The sequence below is a fragment of the Bos mutus genome, chromosome 29, assembly GCF_027580195.1.
Source record: "Bos mutus isolate GX-2022 chromosome 29, NWIPB_WYAK_1.1, whole genome shotgun sequence".
Lineage (NCBI taxonomy): Eukaryota > Metazoa > Chordata > Mammalia > Artiodactyla > Bovidae > Bos > Bos mutus.
In genome coordinates, this window is record NC_091645.1 from 33,864,130 (window position 1) to 33,887,912 (window position 23,783).

Consider the following 23,783-nt stretch of genomic DNA (forward strand, 5'->3'; position numbering starts at 1 on the left):
GGATTAAAGATCTAAATGTAAGACCAGAAACTATAAAACTCCTAGAGGAGAACATAGGCAAAACACTCTCTGACATACATCACAGCAGGATCCTCTATGACCCACCTCCCAGAATATTGGAAACAAAAGCAAAAATAAACAAATGGGACCTAATTAAACTTAAAAGCTTCTGCACAACAAAGGAAACTATAAGCAAGGTGAAAAGACAGCCTTCAGAAGGGGAGAACATAATAGCAAATGAAGCAAATGACAAATAACTAATCTCAAAAATATACAAGCAACTCCTACAGCTCAAATCCAGAAAAATAAATGACCCAATCAAAAAATGGGCCAAAGAACTAAATAGACATTTCTCCAAAGAAGACATACAGATGGCTAACAAACACATGAAAAGATGCTCAACATCACTCATTATCAGAGAAATGCAAATCAAAACCACTATGAGGTACCATTTCATGCCAGTCAGAATGGCTGTGATCCAAAAGTCTACAAGCAATAAATGCTGGAGAGGGTGTGGAGAAAAGGGAACCCTCTTACACTGTTGGTAGGAATGCAAACTAGTACAGCCACTATGGAGAACAGTGTGGAGATTCCTTAAAAAACTGGAAATAGAACTGCCTTATGACCCAGCAATCCCACTGCTGGGCATACACACTGAGGAAACCAGAATTTAAAGAGACACGTGTACCCCAATGTTCATCGCAGCACTGTTTATAATAGCCAGGTCATGGAAGCAACCTAGATGTCCATCAGCAGAAGAATGGATAAGAAAGCTATGGTACATATACACAATGGAGTATTACTCAGCCATTAAAAAGAATACATTTGAATCAGTTCTAATGAGATGGATGAAACTGGAGCCTATTATACAGAGTGAAGTAAGCCAGAAAGAAAAACACCAATACAGTATATAATGCATATATATGGAATTTAGAAAGATGGTAACAATAACCCTGTTTACGAGGCAGCAAAAGAGACACTGATGTATAGAACAGTCTTTTGGACTCTGGGGAGAGGGAGAGGGTGGGATGATTTGGGAGAATGGTATTGAAACATGTATAATGTCATATTTGAAACGAGTCACCAGTCCAGGTTTGATGCACGATACTGGATGCTTGGGGCTGGTGCACTGGGACGACCCAGAAGGATGGTACGGGGAGGAAGGAGGGAGGAGGGTTCAGGATGGGGAACACGTGTATACCTGTGGCGGATTCATGTTGATATATGGCAAAGCCAATACAATATTGTGAAGTTAAAAAATAAAATAAAATAAAAAATTTTAAAAAATGAATGATATGCCCTTCTTAACAAATGATCTGAAAAGTTAAAGTGACTTGGACCCAAATGTATTGACCTAAGATTCAATCAGAGAATTTCTTCAAATACTTTGGGGCCAACAGATGTCTAGAATCTTCGAGTTGAGGTTCAAACCCTATTTTGTGGATTTTTGCATTCCTTCTCTAAATTCTAGATGGAAATACAGTTATGTCCCCAGTTGCATAGGTTCTTGATTGTCTCTGTCTGTTTCTTGCCTCCCAGAAGGCCAGGGCTTTGTGAGTGAGGATGAATACCTGGAAATCTCTGACATCAAACGTGACCAGTCCGGGGAGTATGAGTGCAGCGCCTTGAATGATGTTGCTGCCCCTGACGTGCGGAAAGTAAAGATCACTGTCAACTGTGAGTGGATCCACTGTCGGGAGTCCCAGGGGGCAGGAGGGCATGGGGACGGACAAGCAATGGCAAGGCCATTTTCTTAATAGACCCAAGCTGTTTCCAACAGGAAAACACTGTGTCAGATCTTTGTGCTCATCACCATCTCCAGGGCCACGGGGCCTTCCTGTGACCATCAGAGCTTTTAGCTAATGGGGAAAATTGTTAACTCTGGGTTCATTTGAAGGCTTGAAGAAGATGCCGGGTAAATGCAGTATCTTCAAGCAAGAAGTCCTTTTCCTAAGATAGATGGTTGTTTAGCTGGAGGAGGGGGTATATACAGCAGCTGACTGTCAACTGTCCTGCCTCTCATTTGTCTTATGGCCTTGCTCCGCATCCCCCCACAGACCCCCCCTATATCTCCAAAGCCAAGAACACAGGGGTCTCCGTTGGCCAGAAGGGCATCTTGAGCTGTGAAGCCTCGGCAGTGCCCATGGCTGAGTTCCAGTGGTTCAAGGAAGACACCAGGTACCTTGGAAGCAGAAACGGGGCATGTCTGAAGCAGAGTTGATGGGTGATGCCCCACGCAGAAGGAGGGCGATGGAGTCCAGGGGGGAGATATGGCAAAACCAAACTGATGACAGCCTCCATTATAACAGAGCCTCCTTTTAGAACCAGCAACAAAAAGCAGAGGAAGTTGGGAAGTGGGCAATGTGGATCGACTTTGTTTCAGAATCTGAGATTAGCTGTAGACGGGGCCATCTTGAAGGACTAGGAACTCCAGAAGGCAGCCTGGGAGCATGGGCACCTTCCCTTTCCACCCCTGATGGAGACTGTAGTGCTTATGGCTGGAGGGAGAGGCGCTGGGTTAGTTGGAGGGAAGGGCTTCGTGCAGAGGAGAGTTGTGTGTCTGGGGGTGAATCCCCGGCCCCTCTTGCCTGCCCCCTCACTCCATGAGTGGAACCAGACCCACAGTACCTCCTCTTCTTTTGCAGGCTGGCCACCGGCCTGGACGGCATGAGGATCGAGAACAAAGGCCACATATCCACGCTGACCTTCTTCAACGTCTCAGAGAAGGATTATGGGAACTATACTTGTGTGGCCACGAACAAGCTTGGGATTACCAATGCCAGCATCACACTGTATGGTGAGTGCAGGAGGCCTGGACGCAGGGCTTGGATAGGCGGGGGAGGAAGGCGAGATCCGCTGGCCTGTATCCATCCATACTGCTCCCCCCTCCACCTTAGATGCGAGCGCAACCCACCACCCCACCTGGTCATTCTCTTAGCCTGTGATGCTGTGGTGTTTACAAGGCAACCGATAGCTCCTGGTCTATCATGAGGCGAGCTTTCCACGTTACAAAAGGAGTGAACTGAATTCTGAACCACGTTGCACAGTGGTTGCCTTAAACAAGATGGAACCACAGAAGAGTTCAGCTGCAGCACTCTCAGTCTGAGAAGGAAATTAGATATAGTGTTAAGATGCCCTACAGGAAGAGTGTACGATTCTAGGGGTTCTAGTTGCAGTTGTAAACCAGGTCAACTCTGCCATCCTAACTGTCATATTGACTGCATGTCATGTTCTCATTCATTGGAATGAATGGAGAAAGAGGCTGGTCCTCATCGGGCCATCAGCTGGGACATCCATCCCTTCTCTGAGGGTCTCCCCCTCCTACACAGGGCGAGGGGGCCCCAGAGACCCGAATGGCCCCTCGGGAGCCTTCATCCTGCCTTCCCTCCATTCTCACACTGTCGTGTCCATCTCCTCGTGCAACATTTTACCCCACTGGCCAGGCCCAGCTTGTTGTGATGGTCCGTGTGTTTATGTGTGTGTTTATTTGCCGAGATTTGGCAAGAGGGAACTGTCTGGTAACTAGGAAGGAAAGGTGTTCATTGTTCATATGGACCTCAGACCCCGAACAGCTTTCAGCGTTGACATGAACTAAACTTTGTCCACCAACCATCTGAAATGTGTGATCTATGTCTCTTGTTTTCTCTCTGCATTGTGTGTGCATTGTGCTGTGTGTGTCTTAGAAATAAGCCCCTCATCAGCAGTGGCAGGTGGGTACCGCATGTTCCTTCACTCCTCTGCCTGCCTGAATGCCTATGCTTTTGATGTTAAGCCTCGTTCCAAGATAGGCTTGCCTGCTCCTCCTCCCTGACTTTTTCTCCTTACTGGATAGAATTCAGGGGGCTGGTGTGCACAGTTTAGGTAACAAACATGTAGAATATGATGGCTTTTGTTGTTTTTGTTTAGTCACTAAGTTGTATCCAACTCTTTGTGACCCCGTGGATTGTAGCCCTCCGGATTCCTCTGTCCATGGGATTTCCCGGGCAAGAATACTACAGTGGGTTGCCATTTCCTTCTCCAGGGCATCTTCCCAACCCAGGGATTGAACCTGCATCTCCTGGGTTGCAGGTGGATTCTTACCAGGGAAGCCCATGATGGCTTTTACACACATACATATGAAATATCATTATTCATTTCTGGAGAAGGGATCTCTCCAAAATGATAAACTTCTACTTGGTGGCTTTTAACAGGGATGTGTCTTCTATTTGTACATGGCACTAGGGGAACCCAGCCCAGACACCAAATGGCTTATCAGATGATTGTCTTCCTGGGGAAGTCATTCTAATGTTGTTTAGCCACTAAGTCATGTCTGACTCCCTGTGACCCCATGGACTAAAGCAGGCCAGGCCTCCCTGTCCCTCAAGATAATCCCTTCAGCCCAAAGCAAAAAGGGCTAATGACTTAACTCTGAAAGCTTCATTTTAAGATATGAGTACTTGGGTCATGTTCATAATGATCCTCCTCAGTTCAGTTCAGTTCAGTTGCTCAGTCATGTCCTACTGTTTGCGACCCCATGAATCGCAATCATAATACCTACCATTTACCAAATATCAATTGGTTTCCACTCATCATGCTAGTTTTGTGTAAGAATAGGTTATTAGCCTGTTTTAAAGATGGATAAGAGGAGGACCCCAGAGGCTAAGTGACACTAAGGTATATGTAGCTAGTGAAGAAGTATTGATGAGACCCAGACCAGACCCCTCCTCAGTGCTAGAATGTTTACCAGAGGACGTGAAACAAGGGCACACAGACACACAGACACACAGACACACACACACACACACACACACACACTCACACTCACACTCCCAGGCTGAGGGGAAGCCTCCACACAGCCCTCCTTATCGAGGACCAATCTCAGCCACGGTGACTTGAATCGTCCAGACCAGGAGTCGGCTCTGACCTGCTCCTCTCCCAGCTCTGGATCTGCCATTTTCACGGCCAGTGGCTCTGCCCACACCTTGGTGTCTGTGATTGTCCATCCCTCAGTCTTGATAAAGCTGATGAGGTTGGCAAAGGGTGAGGTTGGGGTGCTGCCCTGCCACTGACCCTGCCGTGACCCCGTGAGCTGGTGGGGTTGCCCGTGGGGGTGTGGCCGACAGGAGGAGCCCAGGACTGACCACTAGAGGCCCGGGTGCTTGTGCCCCTGTGAACTCAGGAGAGAGGTGTGTCCCAGCCGAGGACAGCAGCTCATGGAGATGAAAGATATACTCTCCCGCCAGGGCTGCTGTAATGAAAGAGCGTAGGCTGGGACAGCAGAAGTGTATTTTCTCACAGTTCTGGAGGCCAGAGGCCAAGGTTAGCCAGGAAGACCTGTATCGGCTGTACTGGATGGGGGTGCTCTTCCTGGAGATGCCAGCTTCATTCTCATATGTCCTTTCCTCTGAGCATGGTGGGATGGGGCATGGAGATGGCCAGAGATGAGGAAGAAGGGCTCCCTGGGGTGTCTTCTTATCATTTGAACACTAATCCTGTCAATTGGGGCCCTACCATTATAACCTCATGCGAAGTCACTTCAGTTCTGTCTGACTCTTTGAGACCCTGTGAACTGCAGCCTGCCAGACTCGTGTGTCTTTGGGATTTCCCAAGGACTGGGTTGCCATGCCCGCCTCCAGGGGATCTTCCCAACCCAGGGATCAAACTCACATTTCTTACCTCTCCTCCATTGTCAGACAGATTCTTTACCACAAGTACCACCTGGGAAACCCATTATAACCTCACTTGACCTTAAACACTTCTTTAAAGGCTCTGTCTCCAAACACACATCAGGAGTTAGGGCTCCAACATGTGAGCTTGGGGACACAGTTCAGCTCATGGGAAAGACATAGCTTCATATCCCAGGGCAGCCAGCCACATGAAGCCCAGGTCAGCAGTTAGCCTGTTTGAACTCATTTTCCATTTCCATCTCCCATCTTCTATGTAATCTGAACACATTCTTTTAAAGGACCATTTGAGCATTTACACGCCATCTGCTCACACCCCCCAAACCCACACACAGACATGCCGCATCCCCAGGCGTGCATTGGTGTCTGCCCTCAAGGACTGTGAGCTGGGTTTGTGGGGACTCTTTGGGCCCTGAAGTGATGTGTGAATCCATCACAACACACACTCATAACAGACCTTTCACACAAACATCTTTCATATAGTTTCTGCCTACACTTACAGAACACAGGAAAATGAGATGAAAGAAATCTCAAACGAAGGCAGAAGACACAGGCTACGGAGGTAGTGGGCTGAGACAGGAAGTGCTTAGGAAAAAGGAGAGACAACCCAGGTAGGCGAGTGATGCTCAGAGATAAATAAGTGGCTGCCGTTGCTATGGGATGTTTCTTCCTCACTCACCACCAGTTGCTGCCCCTCCAGAGACCACACAGACAGGACAGGTCACCAGCAGAGTGCCAGCTCAAAGCAGCATTTCAGATTGTCCACTTTGCTCAGCCCCGGGGCCACTGTCAGGACTAGAGGGACAGCAGAAGGTAAAGAACAGACCAACACGGGGATGGATGGGGAAACTGGGTACCAGGCCTGCCTCTGGCACACACCATGATGCCCTCTGTTTCATGGTGCCTGTAAAATGTAAGAACAGAACAAAACACACTCCGGTATTCCTTCTTGCTTTCTAAGTCTCTATTCTGAAAAAAAAAAACAAAAGGAAAGCAGGGTCAGAAGTAGATCTCCAAAGCCTGACATCCATAACCTTGGGGATGGCAGCAGCTGTTCTGATTATTGAAAGCAACTTGCTGGAAGTATCCGTAAGCTTCTTGGAGTGGATGAGGCCTCCAAAGGCCACCCGGCCCTGACATCCTAGAGCCTTGGCAGGACCGCATGAAGCCGGGGTGGCTGGGCTCGGTGTGCTGGGCACACCTCTGACCCTCAAGGAAGCCACTCACTTTCTCAGACTTGCCAGCCCATTCTGCCTCCGCTGGGTCTTGGGCAAGAACCTCCCCTCCCCCGTCCTTAGGGTGCAAGGAGGGAAGATCTGAACTTGATTACATCCGGCACTGCAGAGACCGTGAGGCACGCGATGGGCCACGTGAACGTCTGGATTGGAACTGGCGGGGGAGAGGGACAGGGAAGCAAACAAGCCAGAAAGGAGGGGATGGTGCAGAAAGGAGAGCAGATTCATCTGTGAAATTGCAGCGACACAAATGAGGAGCTCTGAGTTAAGTACCAGGACTAGGGACCACTCCTCAGAATCTTTTCCTTGCATAAGAGAATGGCAAAGTATTCCAGTGAAGGCAGCATCTGGGCTCAGGATTTCTTTCCCTCAGGCAAAGTCTCAGTCCCTCGGAGCAGCCTGGAAGACAGTCTACCTCCCCTGCCCCCAGAAGCCATGAGGACAGAATCTCTATTTTCTTTTGCTAATGGCATTCCTCCAGAATAAATATACATGTCAGGCTGGCTCTTCAGACCGGATTTTCTTCAACTAGAGGCAGCCGGACAGCTCTTCTCCTCCTGCAGCCTGGCCGGCCTCACCTAGGGCAGCCCCTGGAAAGCTGGCCACAGCCTGCCCCCCACCCCCTCCTCCATAAAGGCTCCCAACAACCTCACCTTCCCCAGGTGGCTCCAGGTGCAACCTGAGGGCTGGGCACAGGGCTCGAGGACCCAGCATCTCCTCTCCCTTCACCTCCAGTCCAGACAGTCAGACCTCAGCCTCATGGCCCATTTCCCCCCCGAACACCCGGACTCCCCTTGGCCCCAGACCTCCTGGCCCCAGCCCCCTGCTTCCATCTTCTATGATGCAGCCACGTGGCTCTCTTCCTCCCTCTCGGTCTCAGGCTGCATCTAGCCCCTCTGCCGTCTGCCCAGGGAAGGCATTACAGCAAGAGGGGCAGGGTCTTCTGTGTCCTCGGGCGTCTTTGAAGGGAACCCTGTCTTAGCCCTCAGACCTCGCCTCTGGTGCTTCAGAAATGCAGGCCCATGGGCCTGGTCCCAGAGCCATTGAATGAAAGTCTCCAAGGACAGCCCTGAAGATATGCTCCGTGCGCAGGTCTCCCTGGGAGGCCGGGGCCCCCAGGAGCCGGCCAGTCTCTGGGCAGCTGTCTGGGAGCCTCCCATCTATGTCCCTAACACTCTCCTCAGTTCTGAATCACAGGCCGCTCTGCCGCCTGAATGTTCTGTCAGGGCTAGCTCCATCTTTCTCTCCTTGGCACCTCCTCCCCCGCCTCAAATGTACACCTTATCTTCACAACCACCCCTCACTACAATCTCTGTGGTCATCTTGACCTTTCCGTCCCCCCACTCCCTACGCCTGTCAGCCCACAGGTCCAAGAAAGCAGACCCCAGCACCACTCCTCCCACTACCTCTGCCCACCCCCTTCACTCACCCCGGAGCAGGTGCCATGTCTAGTCATGAGCTTCTTTTACGATGTGTGGGTCCCTTGTCCTTGGTAATCTCATCAATCTGCCACTTCGGGGCCCAGTGACCCTTCCCAAACTCAGAGTCAACCTATTCACCCCCTGCTGAAACCTGCCTCCCAGAAAAGCCTGACATCAGCCTTGCTCTGGGATCAACCTCCATCGTGTCGCCACGTTCCCTGCGGCCTTCTCCACACCCACCACTCTAGACAACCCCCTCTGTTGCCTGGGACCCTGGATCCCAGCACATTCCAGCTTCTGTCCATCAGCAAATGCTTGCTTAGAGCCTAGTATGCGGGAATTAGAGTCAGATTGAGATATGGAGATATGGAGATATGGAGAGGAACACACTTCCCAACCTTGTAGAAGAAAGTAAACAGGCATTTACAGTAGAACATAGAACATAAGTGCTACATCAGAAGAATGAAGAAGCTACTGGCTAGTAGGTGGTGGCCAGACGTGGCTTTAGACAGCTCAGAACCCTCTGAAGAAGCTATGCCTGGAGCTCAGAGGATCTGAGCCATGTGATGAATTCCTTCCTGCCTCAGATAGAAAGCCCACCATGGAAGGACGCCTTAGCATCAGCTTCTGCACCCAAGTGTGTCTGGCCTCAATCCCGTGCTTCTTTCTAACCCGTAGTACCCAGTCTCTTCCAGTGTGTTGTAGGGTCACAGAGGGAAGCATTTGTCTCTTCTCTGTCTAAGTTGCACTTACCTTGGAAGCTTCTCCTTAATGGTACCCCATCTACCAAGCATTTCTGAGTCCCACTGAAGAATCGTACACCCATTGTTTAGATTTTCTTGATAGTTTACCTTTAGGCTTGTATTTGTTGCTACATGGAAGGATATAGCCCTGAACCTTGTAATAGTTATTGTCCAGTAATTTATTAATCCTGAGTGGATTAATAAATATATCTTCCAGTCAACAGGGAATCCATAACAGCCTCCATAAAGGGTGAAAGTGTTCACTAACCAAAGGGAAGACAAATACTCTAACAGTCTCATAGTTTCCCCCCACCGCCCCACAAGGAGGCCAAATCAACACCTTGCTCTCACACTATCCCTTGCATTCCAGCCCCACCGTATGTCCCAGTTCTAATTTGAAACTTAGGGTCCCCTCCAACCGGGTCTTCCTTGTAAGGGAGGCAACGTAAGGGAATGTAAGGCAGTAAAAGGGAGACATCCTGATAGACTGTTGAAGAAGGTGCTCATCAAGTGGTTTCTTCTTGCAGAGACGTCCATGCTTGTCCATTTCCTGCTGATAGCGCGTATGATTTTTATTTTCCAAATCCACTATTTAAATCCAGGTGGGAGGGAATGAGTCAGAGAGAAACGCCAATGCTTCTGGCTGGTGGCAGCAGCAGCATCATTTGTATTTTCCCCAACCTGCAAAATGTCAACATATTAGGGAAAAAATATGCAGACATTTCACATTTCATTCCTGATGAGGCTCCTTGTCACTCCCTCGCACCCTGCTCCCCTCTGTCTGAATCACTGACATCTGGCCGTCAGCCAGAGCATTTAGGCTTTAACACAGAGTGCTGGGCTGTGCTGATGTCAGCACACGCTGGAGCTTCTGGTTCGGCACAGACCAGAGCCTTGCCTCTTTCAGGGCTGTGATGAGCTGATGGGTCTGATTTAACTTCTGCTATGAACTTCCTAGGCCTTGGTCTTTGTGGGATGGCTGCCATTTTCGCCTCTTTATCCCCACGCCTTCCTAGAGCGTGAAGCCTGGTTCATCTTCTTTGCAGAACAATACCAGGCCCTGTTTCTGCTGTAATTAAAGACAATGGAGGAACAGCTCCCTTTGATAGCAAGTGATGCACCTTCATCAGCCAGCCCTGCTGAAAAGAGGTTTACGTTTCCCCAACAAGAGTAACACATGCATCGTCTAATTAGATTTCCTCGCTCCTCTTTTAATCACCAAGAACATCATTATCCTTTTGGTTCCTCATTAGGAAGGTCACATAGTTCACACTCATACTTATAAAACTCATCTAAATTTCAGAACAAAAGTGTATCTTCTTAGATTTCAGATGCTTCCTTGATCTCACTGTGCTATTACCATGTTCAACTTTCCTGTGGTTTTTTTTTTTTCCTCTTATTGTGATGACCATACTGCTGCTGCTGCTGCTGCTAAGTCGCTTCAGTTGTGTCCGACTCTTTGCAACCCCATGAACTGCAGCCTACCAGGCTCGTCCGTCCATGGGATTTTCCAGGCAAGAGTACTGGAGTGGGGTGCCATTGCCTTCTCCGGATGACCATACTACCACCTGCTATTTTAGTAGGATTACAGCCACACCTTGCTATCGAATTTCTTGCTGAAGAACTGTGCCCAGTTTTCATTGCAATCACAGGAAGAAAAAGGGGGGCCGTTTCAGTACCTTTCTCAGTTGTAATGGACCCTCCAGTTTTTCTCTTAATTTATATGAAAGTATGACAATGCATTTACAGGAGACCTGGAGAATACAGAACAAAGTACACATAGTTCCACTATATATTACGGTTTTTTAAGTAAATAAGGCTGTTAGTTGGAGTTTCAATATCAAACTCTTGAAAATTCATTAATGAATATACACAGAAGTAGAAGGATATAGTAGACCTGAAAAGCACTGTGAAACAATTCAACATAATTAAGATTTATATAATTTTCACATAACAGTAGGATACAAATTCTATTCAAGTTCCCATAGACTATAAACCAGGAGACACTGGAACATATCCAGGGACATCAAACAAGGTGTAAAAATTTCATGGTCTAAAGGTATTGAAATCATACAGAGTCTGTTCTCTTATCTCTGTGGAATTATGCTAGAAATCAATATCAAAAGACATTTGAAAATAACCCACGTATTTTCAAGAGAAATGTGGCATTTACCAAGAGAGATCTTTGACTTAGCCATTGAAAGCCTCAATAAAGTTAGGAGACTGAAAAAACAAAGCGGATGATTGCATAGAAGAAAGCATTTAAATGAGAAATTAATATCGAAAAAAGAAATTAATATCAAAGCTACTTTAAAAAAATGTATCTGGGCTCTTCAATTTTTAAACTTCAAAACCTTTTGCAGGGCAGGATCTCATCCATATGCTTATGTAGTTTGCTGGGAGCTTTGTGCTGAGTTTGGTTACTTTGATTTTCAACCCCTGTTCCTCCAGAGTGTGATCAGCCTGCCCTTGAGGTCAGCCACTCTTGTTTTCCAGAGAACTGGGTTTGCAGGTTAATTCTATGCTAAGTCCTCGACCAAATTTGCTTTTTAAAAATCTATAAGGTATAGTATATTTAATTCAACAAAGTAAGTAGCCTCTGCAAGTGAACTTTATTTTATTCATTTGTTTGTTTGCCTCTTTCTTTATTTACTTGTCTTACCACTGCTGGGCCTCACACATGGCCATAAAAACCTTACCTCCAGTGCAGACAACACGGACAGAATGATTGACCTTTCTGATGTTTATCATTTCTGGAATTTATCTCTTGATCATTCTGTCTTTTTCTCTCTTCTGTATACCAAGGATTAGCTCATTTTTGTCTGCAAATGTCCCCGAGGTATTTAGTTGTCATTGTTATGTCATTCATGGTTGATTTTGTGGCTTTGTGTCTTTGTGTGAGCGTTTATGGAGAAGGCAATGGCACCCCACTCCAGTACTCTTGCCTGGAAAATCCCGTGGATGGAGGACCCAGTAGGCTGCAGTCCATGGGGTCGCTAAGAGTTGGACACGACTGAGCGACTTCACTTTCACTTTTCACTTTCCTGCATTGGAGAAGGAAATGGCAACCCACTCCAGTCTTCTTGCCTGGAGAATCCCAGGGACGGGGGAGCCTGCTGGGCTGCCGTCTATGGGGTCGCACAGAGTCGGACACGACTGAAGCAACTTAGCAGCAGCAGCAGCAGTAAGCGTTTATTTTCAAAGGTGCTCAACAGCAGGAATGAAGGAAGCAATACATTTTTAGCTATGAGGAGGGTGAAATGAGGGGAAAGGACATAGTAATGTGTTCTCACTTTTAGTTTATCCCTGAAAAAATATGTAATTAAGTCTGATGTTTATAAGAGTCATTCTGTTGGACTGAGTCATTGTTAAGGGTAAATAAGGATTTCTTGAATGTGGGGATTTCCCAGATAGAGCTGGGCTTCTAATTATACCTCCTCAGAGTAAGTGGCCTTCCCTGAGAAGCCTTAACCTGTGGTTGGAGCCACCTCTGGTCTTGTGAGGAGAGACCAGTTACGTGCTTGCTAAGCCAGAGTCAAGTATGCTTGGCAATTAACTTTGAGAATCCAGTGTACACAGGGCATCTTTATTTAAAGCATGAGCCACACCAAAGATGCTACTTTAGAAACTAGCTACTATGGCCCTAGTTCTGATTAACCCAGTAGTTATTCATCCTTTACGTAGTCTGAGTGATTTTATACGTCATTTGAACTCATCCTCAGAGCATCCTTGTGCAGATGAAAAAAGCACCTCCCCACAGAGTTTATACATGAAAATCACTGCTTCAGAGATGTTAACCATCTCGTCCAAGTCATTGTGCTACTTCCTGCTAGACAGCGTGCACATGCGAGCTCAATTTGGTGCTCTGCGGTGACCTGAAGGGGTGGAAGGGGGTGTGGGTGGAAGGTCCAGGAGGGAGGGGATATACGATTACTTATAGCTGGTTTATTTCATTGTATAGCAGAAATTAACACAACATTGCCGAGCAATTATATTCCATTTTTTAAAATTTAAAAACAAAAGTTATCCTGCTAATAAATAGCAGAACAAGAATTCAATTTCAGTTCTCCCTGACTCCTAAATTTAGGCCTCTTAGACTATCCAAAGGGCAAGGCGTTCCTGAGATGAAAGGGAGATTGGGCTGCTTTGTTTCAAAGGGCGTTCTTCTCAGAATCTGTGAGGGATTAAAACATGTTTGTTTATTGATTTAGGTGAAGGCAGAGGAGTTGTAGATCCAAATGGAGACTAGGGAGTCTTCCCTGTCAGATCCACTGCAGGGGGCATGAGTTCAATCCCTGGTCAGGGAACTAAGATCCCACATCTCACACACACACACACACACCACGCATTAACAACAACCAAAAACTAGAGGGGGCTAGGCTGTGTGGAGAAGGAAATGGCAACCCACTCCAGTGTTCTTGCCTGGAGAATCCCAGGGACAGGGGAGCCTGGTGAGCTTCCGTCTACGGGGTCGCACAGAGTCGGACATGACTGAAGTGACTTAGCAGCAGCCGCAGCAGCAGGCTATGTGCAGGCAGAGGCTGAGCCTCTCCTTCTCTTTGGAAGCTGGCACATGGCAGCAATAGCACCCAGTTCTTGGGTGGATGGCGTGGCTTCTGAGGCCAGCGTGGGGTCTGTTTCTCCTCAGACTTGCCGCAGCATGTGGCTTTGGCCCTCGCTCATCGCCCTGCTCAGCGCCCCGCACCTCCTAGGTCCTCCCAGCCAGTACCTCTGTCACCCGTCTCACGTCTTCACTCTCACCTCCCAAAACCCAGCTCAGCATCAATGCATTTGGAAAAGATCTACTAAATAAGCTAACCTTAGCCTCAACTAGGGGCTTCCCCGGTGGCTAAGTGATAAAGAACCCGCCTGCAATGCAGGAGCTTCAGGAGACACAGGTTCAATGCCTGGGTTGGGAAGATCCCCTGAAGGAGGAAATGGCAACCCATTCCAGGATTCTTGCCTGGAGAATCCCAAGGACAGAGGACCCTGGTGGGCTACAGTTCCTGGGGTCACAGACTCAGACACGATTAAAACAACTTAGCACGCACGGCCACAACTCGGCAGTGGAAGGGAGGGGGTGTGGACCCACGAGAGCAGTCCTTCCCATGGCCACGTGTCTGCTTCCTACCAGATGGCATCCTGACCCCTCTATTTCTTTATCTGAAAACTGCATTATGAGCCCTGTTTTCAAGAAGAAACTGAAAGCACTCTGAGATCACAGAGCTGGCACGCCCCAGAGTCAGGATTTAAACCCAAGTCGGTCTGAAGCCAAGTCCCAGCCATTAGTCGCACTTTTCTAGGGACCAGTGACTTTGACCCCAAAAGGTTTAGGGCTGCAGGGACAAAGCAGTGAGGCCAAGGTAGGGCAGAGGCATAAAAGTAATCAAGGGGGGCATGCCAATTTGCTGAACAGCACCCATCCACCACTGCTTCTGTATTAAAGCACGAAGAAGCACTTACATAATCAGGTCAGTGACCTTCAGATACAGAAAACCTGCAGGAGAGAGGGTGGGACAAATTGAGACTAGCATTGAAACGTATACAGTATCTTATGTAAAACAGATTTCTAATGGGAAGTTGCTGTTAAGCACTGGAGCCCAGCCCAGTGCTCTGTGATGACCTAGAGGGGCGGGATGGTGGGTAAAGGGAGGCTCAAGAGGTAGGGGATATATGTTTACTTATGGCTGATTCACGTTTTTGTACAGCAGAAACCAACACAGTATTATAAAGTAATTATCCTCCAATTTAAAAAAAAAAAACCTATGGGAGATACCCAACCCAGATTCTCCCCACTCCCTCATTTCTGATAGAATCAGAGTTACTTTGAAGTTTCACTAATGAATCCATCCAGAGGCTAAAGGCCTCTGTCTTGCATTCCGCCAACCTACAATGTGGTACATGCACATGAGCTCCTCTGCCAGCTTTGAACAAAGCCCAGAAGGTTTCCTGTGGCCCCTCACTGCACTGGCATTTGTCCCAACTGCCAAATCTCAAATGTGTCCAGGACCCATAGGAAGAAAGCAAGGCTAGTTTAATCTCTAACCTAGTAGGTTTGGTGAACTGCTTGGCCAGAGCAGCTTGGCCCTTTCTCATACACTGATGGGCCATAGACACTTCTAAATTGCCATGTTGTCTGATGCTTTAGTGCAGGGCTTATCACACTCACTAAAGAATAAAACTTCCTGCAGCAGCTTAGGGAATGAGGCCAAAATAGGGAAACGTTAGTCTAGGAACATTTGGTGCCCTTTTACTCTCTCAGGAGATGGCATGCTGGCATGCAGAAAGCTGCATGGTGGTGGTCTTGTACCTACTGTAAAAGGCCTTCTGGCTGCCCCCCGACCCAGCCGTCCCTTCTGGGACCAGATATAGAGTGTCCAGCCATTCTGTAACTCCAGACGCTAAGGGAGAAGAGATCAGAGATTACTCTTCCCAGTCTTCTCTCACTCTGCTGGTGGAAGGACCATGGCCACAGAGGGACTGTCCCTTAGGGAGGAATCTCTCTCATAGGTTTTCTGTATGCTAAAACCACTCACCTGGTTATGCAAATACTTTTCTATGCTTTAAGACAGAAGAAGTTGTGGGTTGCAGCTGTTTAGTGAATTGGTGTGGTCTCATGATTACTTCTGGAGGAAGGCATGGCAACCCATCCCGGTGTTCTTGCCTGGAGAATCCCATGGACAGACGGAGCCTGGCAGGCTTCAGCCCATAGAGTTTCAAAGAGTGGGACACGACTGAAGCGACTTAGCACACACACACGCATGACTACTTCCCAGTTTCTGGAAAAATTGAGTCGATTCAGAGGCCATTAAGGCGTGATGCCACAGTCTCTGAAAACCATGCACAAAGGACAATTTCCCACAGACAACAGGTGGAGCTGTGGTCACCAAGGGCACCAGCCCCGTAGACAGAGTGACTCAGTTCCAATCCAGCTCTGGTGTATTGTCTTGTGTGGCCGTTGGCAGGGCGCTTAACTACGCAGCTCATTGGCTCCCCATCCAAAACGTGGGCATGCCATAGGGTTTCCTGAAGATAAAATGGGTTAATGGAGGTTCGGCATTTAGAGTCACAACTTGGCACACAGAGAGCACCGTATATTATTAGTATGCCTTATGGCCGTTCCCCCAAGCAGGCTGAGCAGGCTCGATGCCTGCTGGGGTTCTACTCCTTGGAGAACTCGGCTGGCGTGAACAGTGGCTGCACCCTTGCCTGCCTGATCAGCATGAACACCTTACTGCCATTGCCACCTGATATCCTGATGACTCTTTCTTCTTTCCCACACTTTAATGCACTGGCTTCATTAATACATCTCCTCTCCTGTTTATTTTATCTACATCCAACCTTACGTTGGTAGTGTGATGTTCCCCCAAAATGCTAAGCCTGCTGGTAGAACTTGGAATAAAGTGATTCCTATAGTAAAGACCCCTGTCTATCTAGCATGGAGCCCACTCAACTCTTTCTTAAGCTGACATCAGTGTAATAAATTAGTGAAACACATGCACACATATATATAAAAAACTAGTTAATACACATCATATATAGACTTTATATTTTAAATATTCTTTAAAGAATCATATGGTTCTGCATCATCCATTTCCTTTTAAACTCACTTGAAAATTTCAATCGCTCATATTTTGCAGAAGACAATATAGAGAATTACTTGGGCTTCAAACTGGGCCTTTTCCAACTCAGTGCATTCTCTAGGCCAGTACAATCCCTTAGGATATATACCTCAACTAATGGGGACCACAGAGTCAGGCCATGATATAAACGTTCATGAAGCCGTTATGGGGACCGCAGCAATGGGCTAAGGCCTGGACTCTGTCCTGTTCTGTGAATACTCTATAACCAAAGTACATAAAACTGTGAGCAGGACTCTCAAGCTCTCAAGTAAATATGAATTCTTAGTAAGTAAGAGAATTGTGTTATGCATTGGAGAAATAGAAGGTATCCTGCTGAGAACCCTGGGGTGGGAACAGGTAGATGCTGGTCGCTGAAGTGAGAGACACATATGTCCCCTGGCTAAAGGTCACCACCAACTGTCGGCCCAACGAGGCCTGGGTCCAAGCCATGGCACTGACCAGGAAGCTGTGGGACCTGGGTGCTGTCAGAGGAGACCCGACTCCACCAACCCTTTTGTCGGGAGTGAAGTTCATTTCCAAGGAGCCACATTACCACCAAAGGTGGCCGTGATGCCCTGCCTGTCTTCCCACTGCTCCTGCCCTTTGTCACTGGCCCTGCAGGTTGCCTCTTGAGGACTTTTAAACCTTTGACTAAGATGTAGCTTCGCTTACCCTGGAATCTCTCTGTTCACTGGCCACTGCTCTTGCTTATGACCCTAGATTCTTATGCTGCCCAGCAAAGGTGATGGAAGGGTATGGAGGCAGGGCAGGACACTTATCCTTCCGCCCTGGGTCCTCAGGATGGGCGAGGACAACCCCAGTGCACTCAGTCTGTCTTCTGGAGGAGGATGTAGATAAAGGGAAAGGAACAGCATTTGTCAGTCCGTGCTCTCATCTCATGTGGAATATGAGGGATTCAGGGGAACTGTGACAAAGGGCCAGAGAGAGGGAAGAGGAAAGAAGGACGCTCGAGGGAGGTGGCTGCTAGGTCTGAGAAGGCGGGGTCCTCTCGGTACCCCCTGGTGATGTGGGGTTGACTGCTGGCTTAAACGCCACCATAGTCTTTAAAATGATGGGGTGTAGTTATTCATCTTCCCCAGCTGCTCCACAACATCCCAGTCACGCCAGACGAAAAGTCGGCCACAGCAACACCTAGACTCCTGGGTCTCACGAAAGCCTCCCTCCCTCTCCCTCCTCTCGCCTCTCCCCTCCATCCTGACTCTCCTCTCCCCGTTCCTCTGCTTCCCCTCCCACCCCTGTCTGTCCTGCACACCACCTCCAAGGGCCTGCCCTGGCCTGTCAGCAGGCAGGTCTAACCCTGCCTTCCCTCCACCTCCTTGTGGGTGCTTTAACCCTGGTGTCTGAGAGCAGGCTGCAGGGTCCAGGCGTCCCAGGGAGGAGCCCCTTTGAGTCTCTCTGTTTATGGGCACGTGGAAGGGTCAGGGGCTGGGTGGAGGCTGTTCACAGAGAAGCATGTCTGTGCAGTGCTTGGAGGGGCTGAGGAAGCTGCCCTCTGGGTGTGTGCTAATGCTAACAAGCCTGTCTCTCTTTCCCCTACACAGGGCCTGGAGCCGTCATTGATGGTGTAAACTCGGCCTCTAGAGCGCTCGCTTGCCTCTGGCTATCAGGGACCCTCTTTGCCCACTTCTTCATCAAGTTTTGATAAGAAACCATAGGTCTTCTGAGCAACGCCTGCTTCTCCATATCACAGACTTTACCTGCACTGCGGAGGGCCAGTTTGGGCTTCTTTCTGTTTCTGTTCTTCTTCTCAGTATTTTTTTTTTTTTTTGGACTCTTTTCTTTGTTGATTTGATTTTTCTTTCTAGTTTGAACGAGTGGGGTTTGGGGGAGGGGTGGGCAGGGTTCTACCACATGTAGGATAATCACTCATAGGTGAAGTGTCCAAAACTGGAACCCATTCTCCACCCTTCCCTTCCCTTCCCGCTGCTCCCCCCGGCATCGTCACCACCAACCAACCTCCCTCCCACACCAAACCATAAGTTCCATTTGGGCAAAAAACGTGCCTCGTGATAAACACCCTGAAGACACAACTTGACTTATAATGTAGTGCACAGCAAGAATTATATCCAAGTGTCCTATTACTGTGTCTTTTAAGCTGTGGACCATTTTCCTGACTATAATGTACAGATCCCTCTCTCCATGTTTATTATGATCTAATTACATGAGGGTTCACATCCTTTCTTTCGGGAAGTTCTCTCTCTCTTCCTATGTCTCTCTCTGACTCTCTGTCTCTGTCTCTCTCTCTCTCTACAAATATATGAAACATTGCCATCCTTCCTAGTCATTCTGCCCTATTTGCTTTCTCTACCAGCTATAAGGATTCGAAGTTTGGGGGTAGGCATACAACCCAAACCTGAACATTGAGGAGTCATGTAACCGAAAATGGGGGGAAGAATCTTGAGGAGAGTATTTCTCTCTGAAAAAAATACTATCCAGTTCTTAAAAAATGATCCATAGATGGCTGATTATTTAGGTTTTTTACACCATTACCCATCTACTCAACCATCTGATTGATCACTCCATCCAGTTATCTCCCCACCCATTTTCCTCTCTGGCAATCTACTTCCTTTATATATCAATCTATCCATGTAATTATCCAACACATCTTTCTATTTCGTTCCCCACTACTCACTGTCACTCCATCACTGTATTCACCTCTAGTCATAGTATGTCTGTTCCCCTGGATTCATGTCTCCTCTACCTTCTGCAGACATTGGCATCTTCAGAATTAACCATCAGCTTCTCATGTGAAAGCCAATGATCTCATGGGCTGACAACATAGAAAAGCAGTATGTCACGGGCTGTCTGGAATGTGCCCGTCCATCTACCCCAAGTAGGTGCTGGTAACAGATGGACCGAAGTAGCAAGTGAAGGATCAGTCATTCACTCTTCCCAGAAGAGACTGTGTTTCCAGAAACAGCTTCTTGGGAAGCAGATCGGCCTTGGCAAAACCTTGATGAGCATCGTGTTTTATCTTTCTCACTTAAAGGACCAAGGTGCCAATCTTCATGCTTCTCTCAGGCTTTCAAGAAAGTGCATGTCAGGAATCTATGAGACTGTCCTTAACAGAAAGAAAAACACACTTCCGTGTCTTCGATGTGAAGACAGCCTTCCATCTGAGTGGGGTGACTTCTGCTGTTGTCCCCTTTCTGCTCCAGTTTTGGTTTCATCTGTTTGAAAACTATCCAGTAAAGAGCCGATAGAAGCCAATTACACGGCGGGTGTGTTGACAACTCTGGTATTTGTTTCTGGAAGCTCTTCTGAGCTGAGGGCACTTGAGCAAACTGACTTAATTTTCAAGCTCTTGATTAACACAACACTGCAAACAGACGAAGAGAGTAACATGCATCTTCCTTGGATACCGGCTGCTTCTCCAGGAACTTTGGGGGATAATGCCCTCAGCTCTCCATGTTCAGAGCAGATCTTTCCAGAACACAAAAAAGAGCGGACTCTATCCTTCTGCTTTATCTCCCGGGACAAGAAGGACTCAGCCAGAGAGAGTGACTGGGATGCAGAAGAATGGCATCAGAAACCTGCAGGGCTGTGCCCTTGACCTGCGCTGCAGGAAATGACCTGCTGAGAATGAGGAGAGCCAGCAATGACTGGATCAAAGACCCGGGCCCAACGGAACACTCTTTAGCTCCACGATCTAAAGCATGAGAAATATCAGCTCCAGAGTTCCCTTCCCACCACGCTTCATGGGTCTTCTTCCTCTGAAATGTGGCCTCTTTGTTTTTCTCTGTTGTGACACATGAACGTGATGAACACGGTGGAGAAACACACGCATGTGTGCACGTGCGTGCGTGGGTTGTCTTGGCATATGAAAAGCTCGACACTTTCATAGAGTTAGAGCTGGTGTGAGTGAAATTAATATTACACTTGCCAGCTGTAAACAGACATCTGCATTTCCCAGGGAGCTGCCAGGAGCCAGATTTGCAGAACATGAATGATGTGCCAAAAGCAGTATGTGGATTCCAAGTTCCAGGGACAATCGTGAGCAGGCACAGAGTCAGAATTAAAGGTTGGACATCAGTGTTTCAGACCTGTCACCATGCTGAGCACCTGCGGCCAGGCTGGTGTCAGACACTGAATGAGCGCGTAACGTGTCACATCGAGTGTTCTGCTGATAACACGCTTGCTCCTTAGGAGTAGAAGTGTGGACGCTGTGGGGACCAGATGGTCTTGGAGAACAGGGTGCTTGAAATGGACGAGCTGGGCATGTTCTTTCCTCCGAGACTTGATCAAAAGGAAGGCATCCATCCTTCTTCAGCCAGGAGAATCCCTGAACCTTCCAAACGCAAAGAGCCTGGGTTCAGAGCCGCTACAGAACTCCATGCTGCCTCTTACAGCAGATACCAGGAAGCATGTCTGGGAGGTACAGACTCCAGCCCTGTTCCAGAGGGAAAGGGTGCTACTGTCACTCCCCACCTGTCTGGGATAAAGACAATGAAATAAGCAAGACCCAAGGAAACGGGGCAGGGGGACAGAAAACCCTTCTGCACAACAGACACAGTCTGGATTCTGTGTTGTCTGGGTTCCTTTGGTGGGAATGGCTCCACAGGATGGGAGCTGTTACCCACCTCCTCGGAGCATATGGAGTAGCAAATGCCCTAAAGACAACGTCCATGTCCTCTTTACATATGGAGGACAGATGGATCAGGCCTGCTGGAGAGAGATTTTTTTTCAAGGTGCCAATGGTGGGGTAGGGCTTGGGGTAGAGGAGGAAAAAAATAACTATCGAGTCTCTGAGAACCTGCAGCTTTTCACGGGTTCTGCACGTGACAAGGAAACCCATAAGGCTTATCAAGAAATCAGGTGAGAGGAACTCGACAATGTATAATAGGTACTCTAAACCCTGCCTCTCTCCAAACTATGTATTTCCACCAAAGGGAAGCCAGTGCAGTGCTAGCGTTGAGGTCCTGGCCAAGCTGTTTTTTTCAGTAGTTTCGTGTCAAGTGCCTGATACAGTCTTCTGCAAGTTGAAGCAAGTGCGTTTAGTTTTTTTGTTTGTTTGTTTCATCTGCGGGAAGGAGGCCATCCAGGCAAGTGGTGGTTAAAACATGCTCCTGTTTTATGCAGAGAAATTATGCTTAGTTGTGTTCAACTGAACAGAAGGAAAGGTGAGGTTTTTGCATCAGAAAGAGGACCAGAGCTCTTTCCTCTGAAACCCATGCCTCAAGGTAGAAATGCATTTCATAGGTTGGACTGTTCGTTCTCAAAACCTGGGTGGGAGGTACACTGTGGAACTTGGGGAAAGTCCAGAGCGAGGTTGAGTTCAAGGATCTGTTCCTGAATCAATCCAGCAACTTGCTGTCTACGTGGAGGGGTCATCAAGCTCTAATTCTGCTGGGAAAATGCTCAGGAGAAGAGTAGAGAACCTTGAGGTGGGCAGTCCATCTCCAGGCGAGTTCGTTAACCGCATAGCATCAGGAGTGGCTGGAGACTGCTGTGTACCTCCAGTGCCAAGGGAAGGTTTCTCCTCCCTGGTAGGGTATGGATGTCATCAGCAGGATGGAGGAGTGGGGTGAGGGATGGGGCCATGTCACCTTTCCCAATTTGACCCTGAGTCCTCACCAGAGAAAAACTGGCTTTGCGATACCTGGAACCAGCCCTCCTTCCCCCCACCAAAAAACCCCAAATAATTGAAAAAAAAAATTTTTAATCTCGTTGGAATTAGAGGAAGTAGGGGAAGTGATGTAGAATGTTTCCCATTGGCAATATTCATTTTTTTCTCTTTTTCTCCAAAAATGAGGATCATTCACATTCATTTTGCATGAGCCCTATTCCTAGAAACTTACACCCGATTGCCTGACCTCCTACTCGCCCAAGCTTCCCTGTCTTTTTATTTTAAGACGAGTAAGTTGGAGCAATTTCAGGAAAACTTCACAGGTGTGTAGCTATGAAGGCAACGTTCTCAGAAAGACACCATGTGATGAGAACTCCTAATGATCACTAACACCCAACAAATAAAAATGCTGGTCTCATTTCCCTCATTTCTTGAGAGAAGAGAAGTAAATGAAAGAAGGAAGAGATAGATATGCAATTAAAAGAGGCGGCGAGAAGATAGAGCTGAACCAAGCAATTTAGCCTTCAGGTGCAGAACACCGGTGGTCCACAGAGCTGTGGAGTGGACTCAATTAGACACAATTGTCTTCAGCCTGCAAGTAGCCAGTGAAGTCTAATTTCCCGTGTTTTAAAAGACATTCCATTTTGTTTCTTTCCACGGTGTCCTTTTAAAGCACAGGGTTGTTTTTGTTGTTCCATGATGCTGAGTGCGGAAAGAAAGATGATGAACCCTCTACTCTTTTTTGGGGGGGGCCACATTCTACACTATTGGCCACTTTAAAATGATATCAATCATAGCAATGATAAGTAATCCTAGCTGCCTTTGTGTTAGTTAAAGGGAGCATTTTTAATCATTCAGAATCTTTTGTGACATGTAAAGTGCAATTGTGAGGAACGTGTGGGTGTATGAAAATGTATCTGTCAAGTTCAGAGTCCTCTAGATTAAAAAAACTTATGAATTATCAATGGTGCCGTCCTAGCTGTGTCAGATAATGGGTGTGCCCGTTCTCACAATTATCCTGAAAACAGATCTGTGTTCAAATGCTTTAAAATTTTATCACATGATACAAGAATATAACTTTGTCAGCCTTCTAGAGGTTTTTTTTTTTTTTTTCCCTCCCCTTCTATTTTCTTTCTTAATTTTTTCCTTCAAAAATCAATGAAAACTTGATTTCTGTCAGTAATTGTATTAAGGGTGAAAATACTACCTGAATTTTGTGCATGTTACATTGTAGTTGTAACCTTTTCTAATTCAGGATGAACATGAGATGGTTGTGATTGTGCAGTGTATCAATAAAGTTCAAAGTAATTTGTAACTTTTGGGGGGCTGTTTATTAGGACACCGCATTGAGTATCTAGGAATGGGGAAAATCTAAGCAGGATATGCTTTTCCCGTGTTTGTGTGTGTGTGTGTGTGTGTGTGTGTTAGGCTTTGGGAAGGAGATGCAATCAGAAAACTGAGTGCCCTCTCTCTCTCTCTCTCCCTCTCTTTCATGCATATATACACCCACAT

The 23,783-nt window shown here is 47.4% G+C and overlaps 1 protein-coding gene across 2 annotated transcripts in view; it reads left to right on the forward strand.

Moving 5' to 3' along the window:
• Positions 1–23,532, forward strand: part of LOC102266224 (opioid-binding protein/cell adhesion molecule) — a 525,900-nt gene extending 502,368 nt beyond the window's left edge. Inside the window, exons 4-7 of one of the 2 annotated variants that reach the window (XM_070365105.1) lie at positions 1,540–1,677; positions 2,058–2,178; positions 2,646–2,797; positions 18,247–23,532. In XM_070365105.1, coding sequence (XP_070221206.1) covers positions 1,540–1,677; positions 2,058–2,178; positions 2,646–2,797; positions 18,247–18,347 — 512 coding nt within the window. In that variant the 3' untranslated portion in view covers positions 18,348–23,532. The remainder of the gene's footprint in view (positions 1–1,539; positions 1,678–2,057; positions 2,179–2,645; positions 2,798–18,246) is intronic. The other variant, XM_070365106.1, reaches the window with a different exon arrangement.
• The last annotated feature ends 251 nt before the right edge of the window (positions 23,533–23,783 follow it).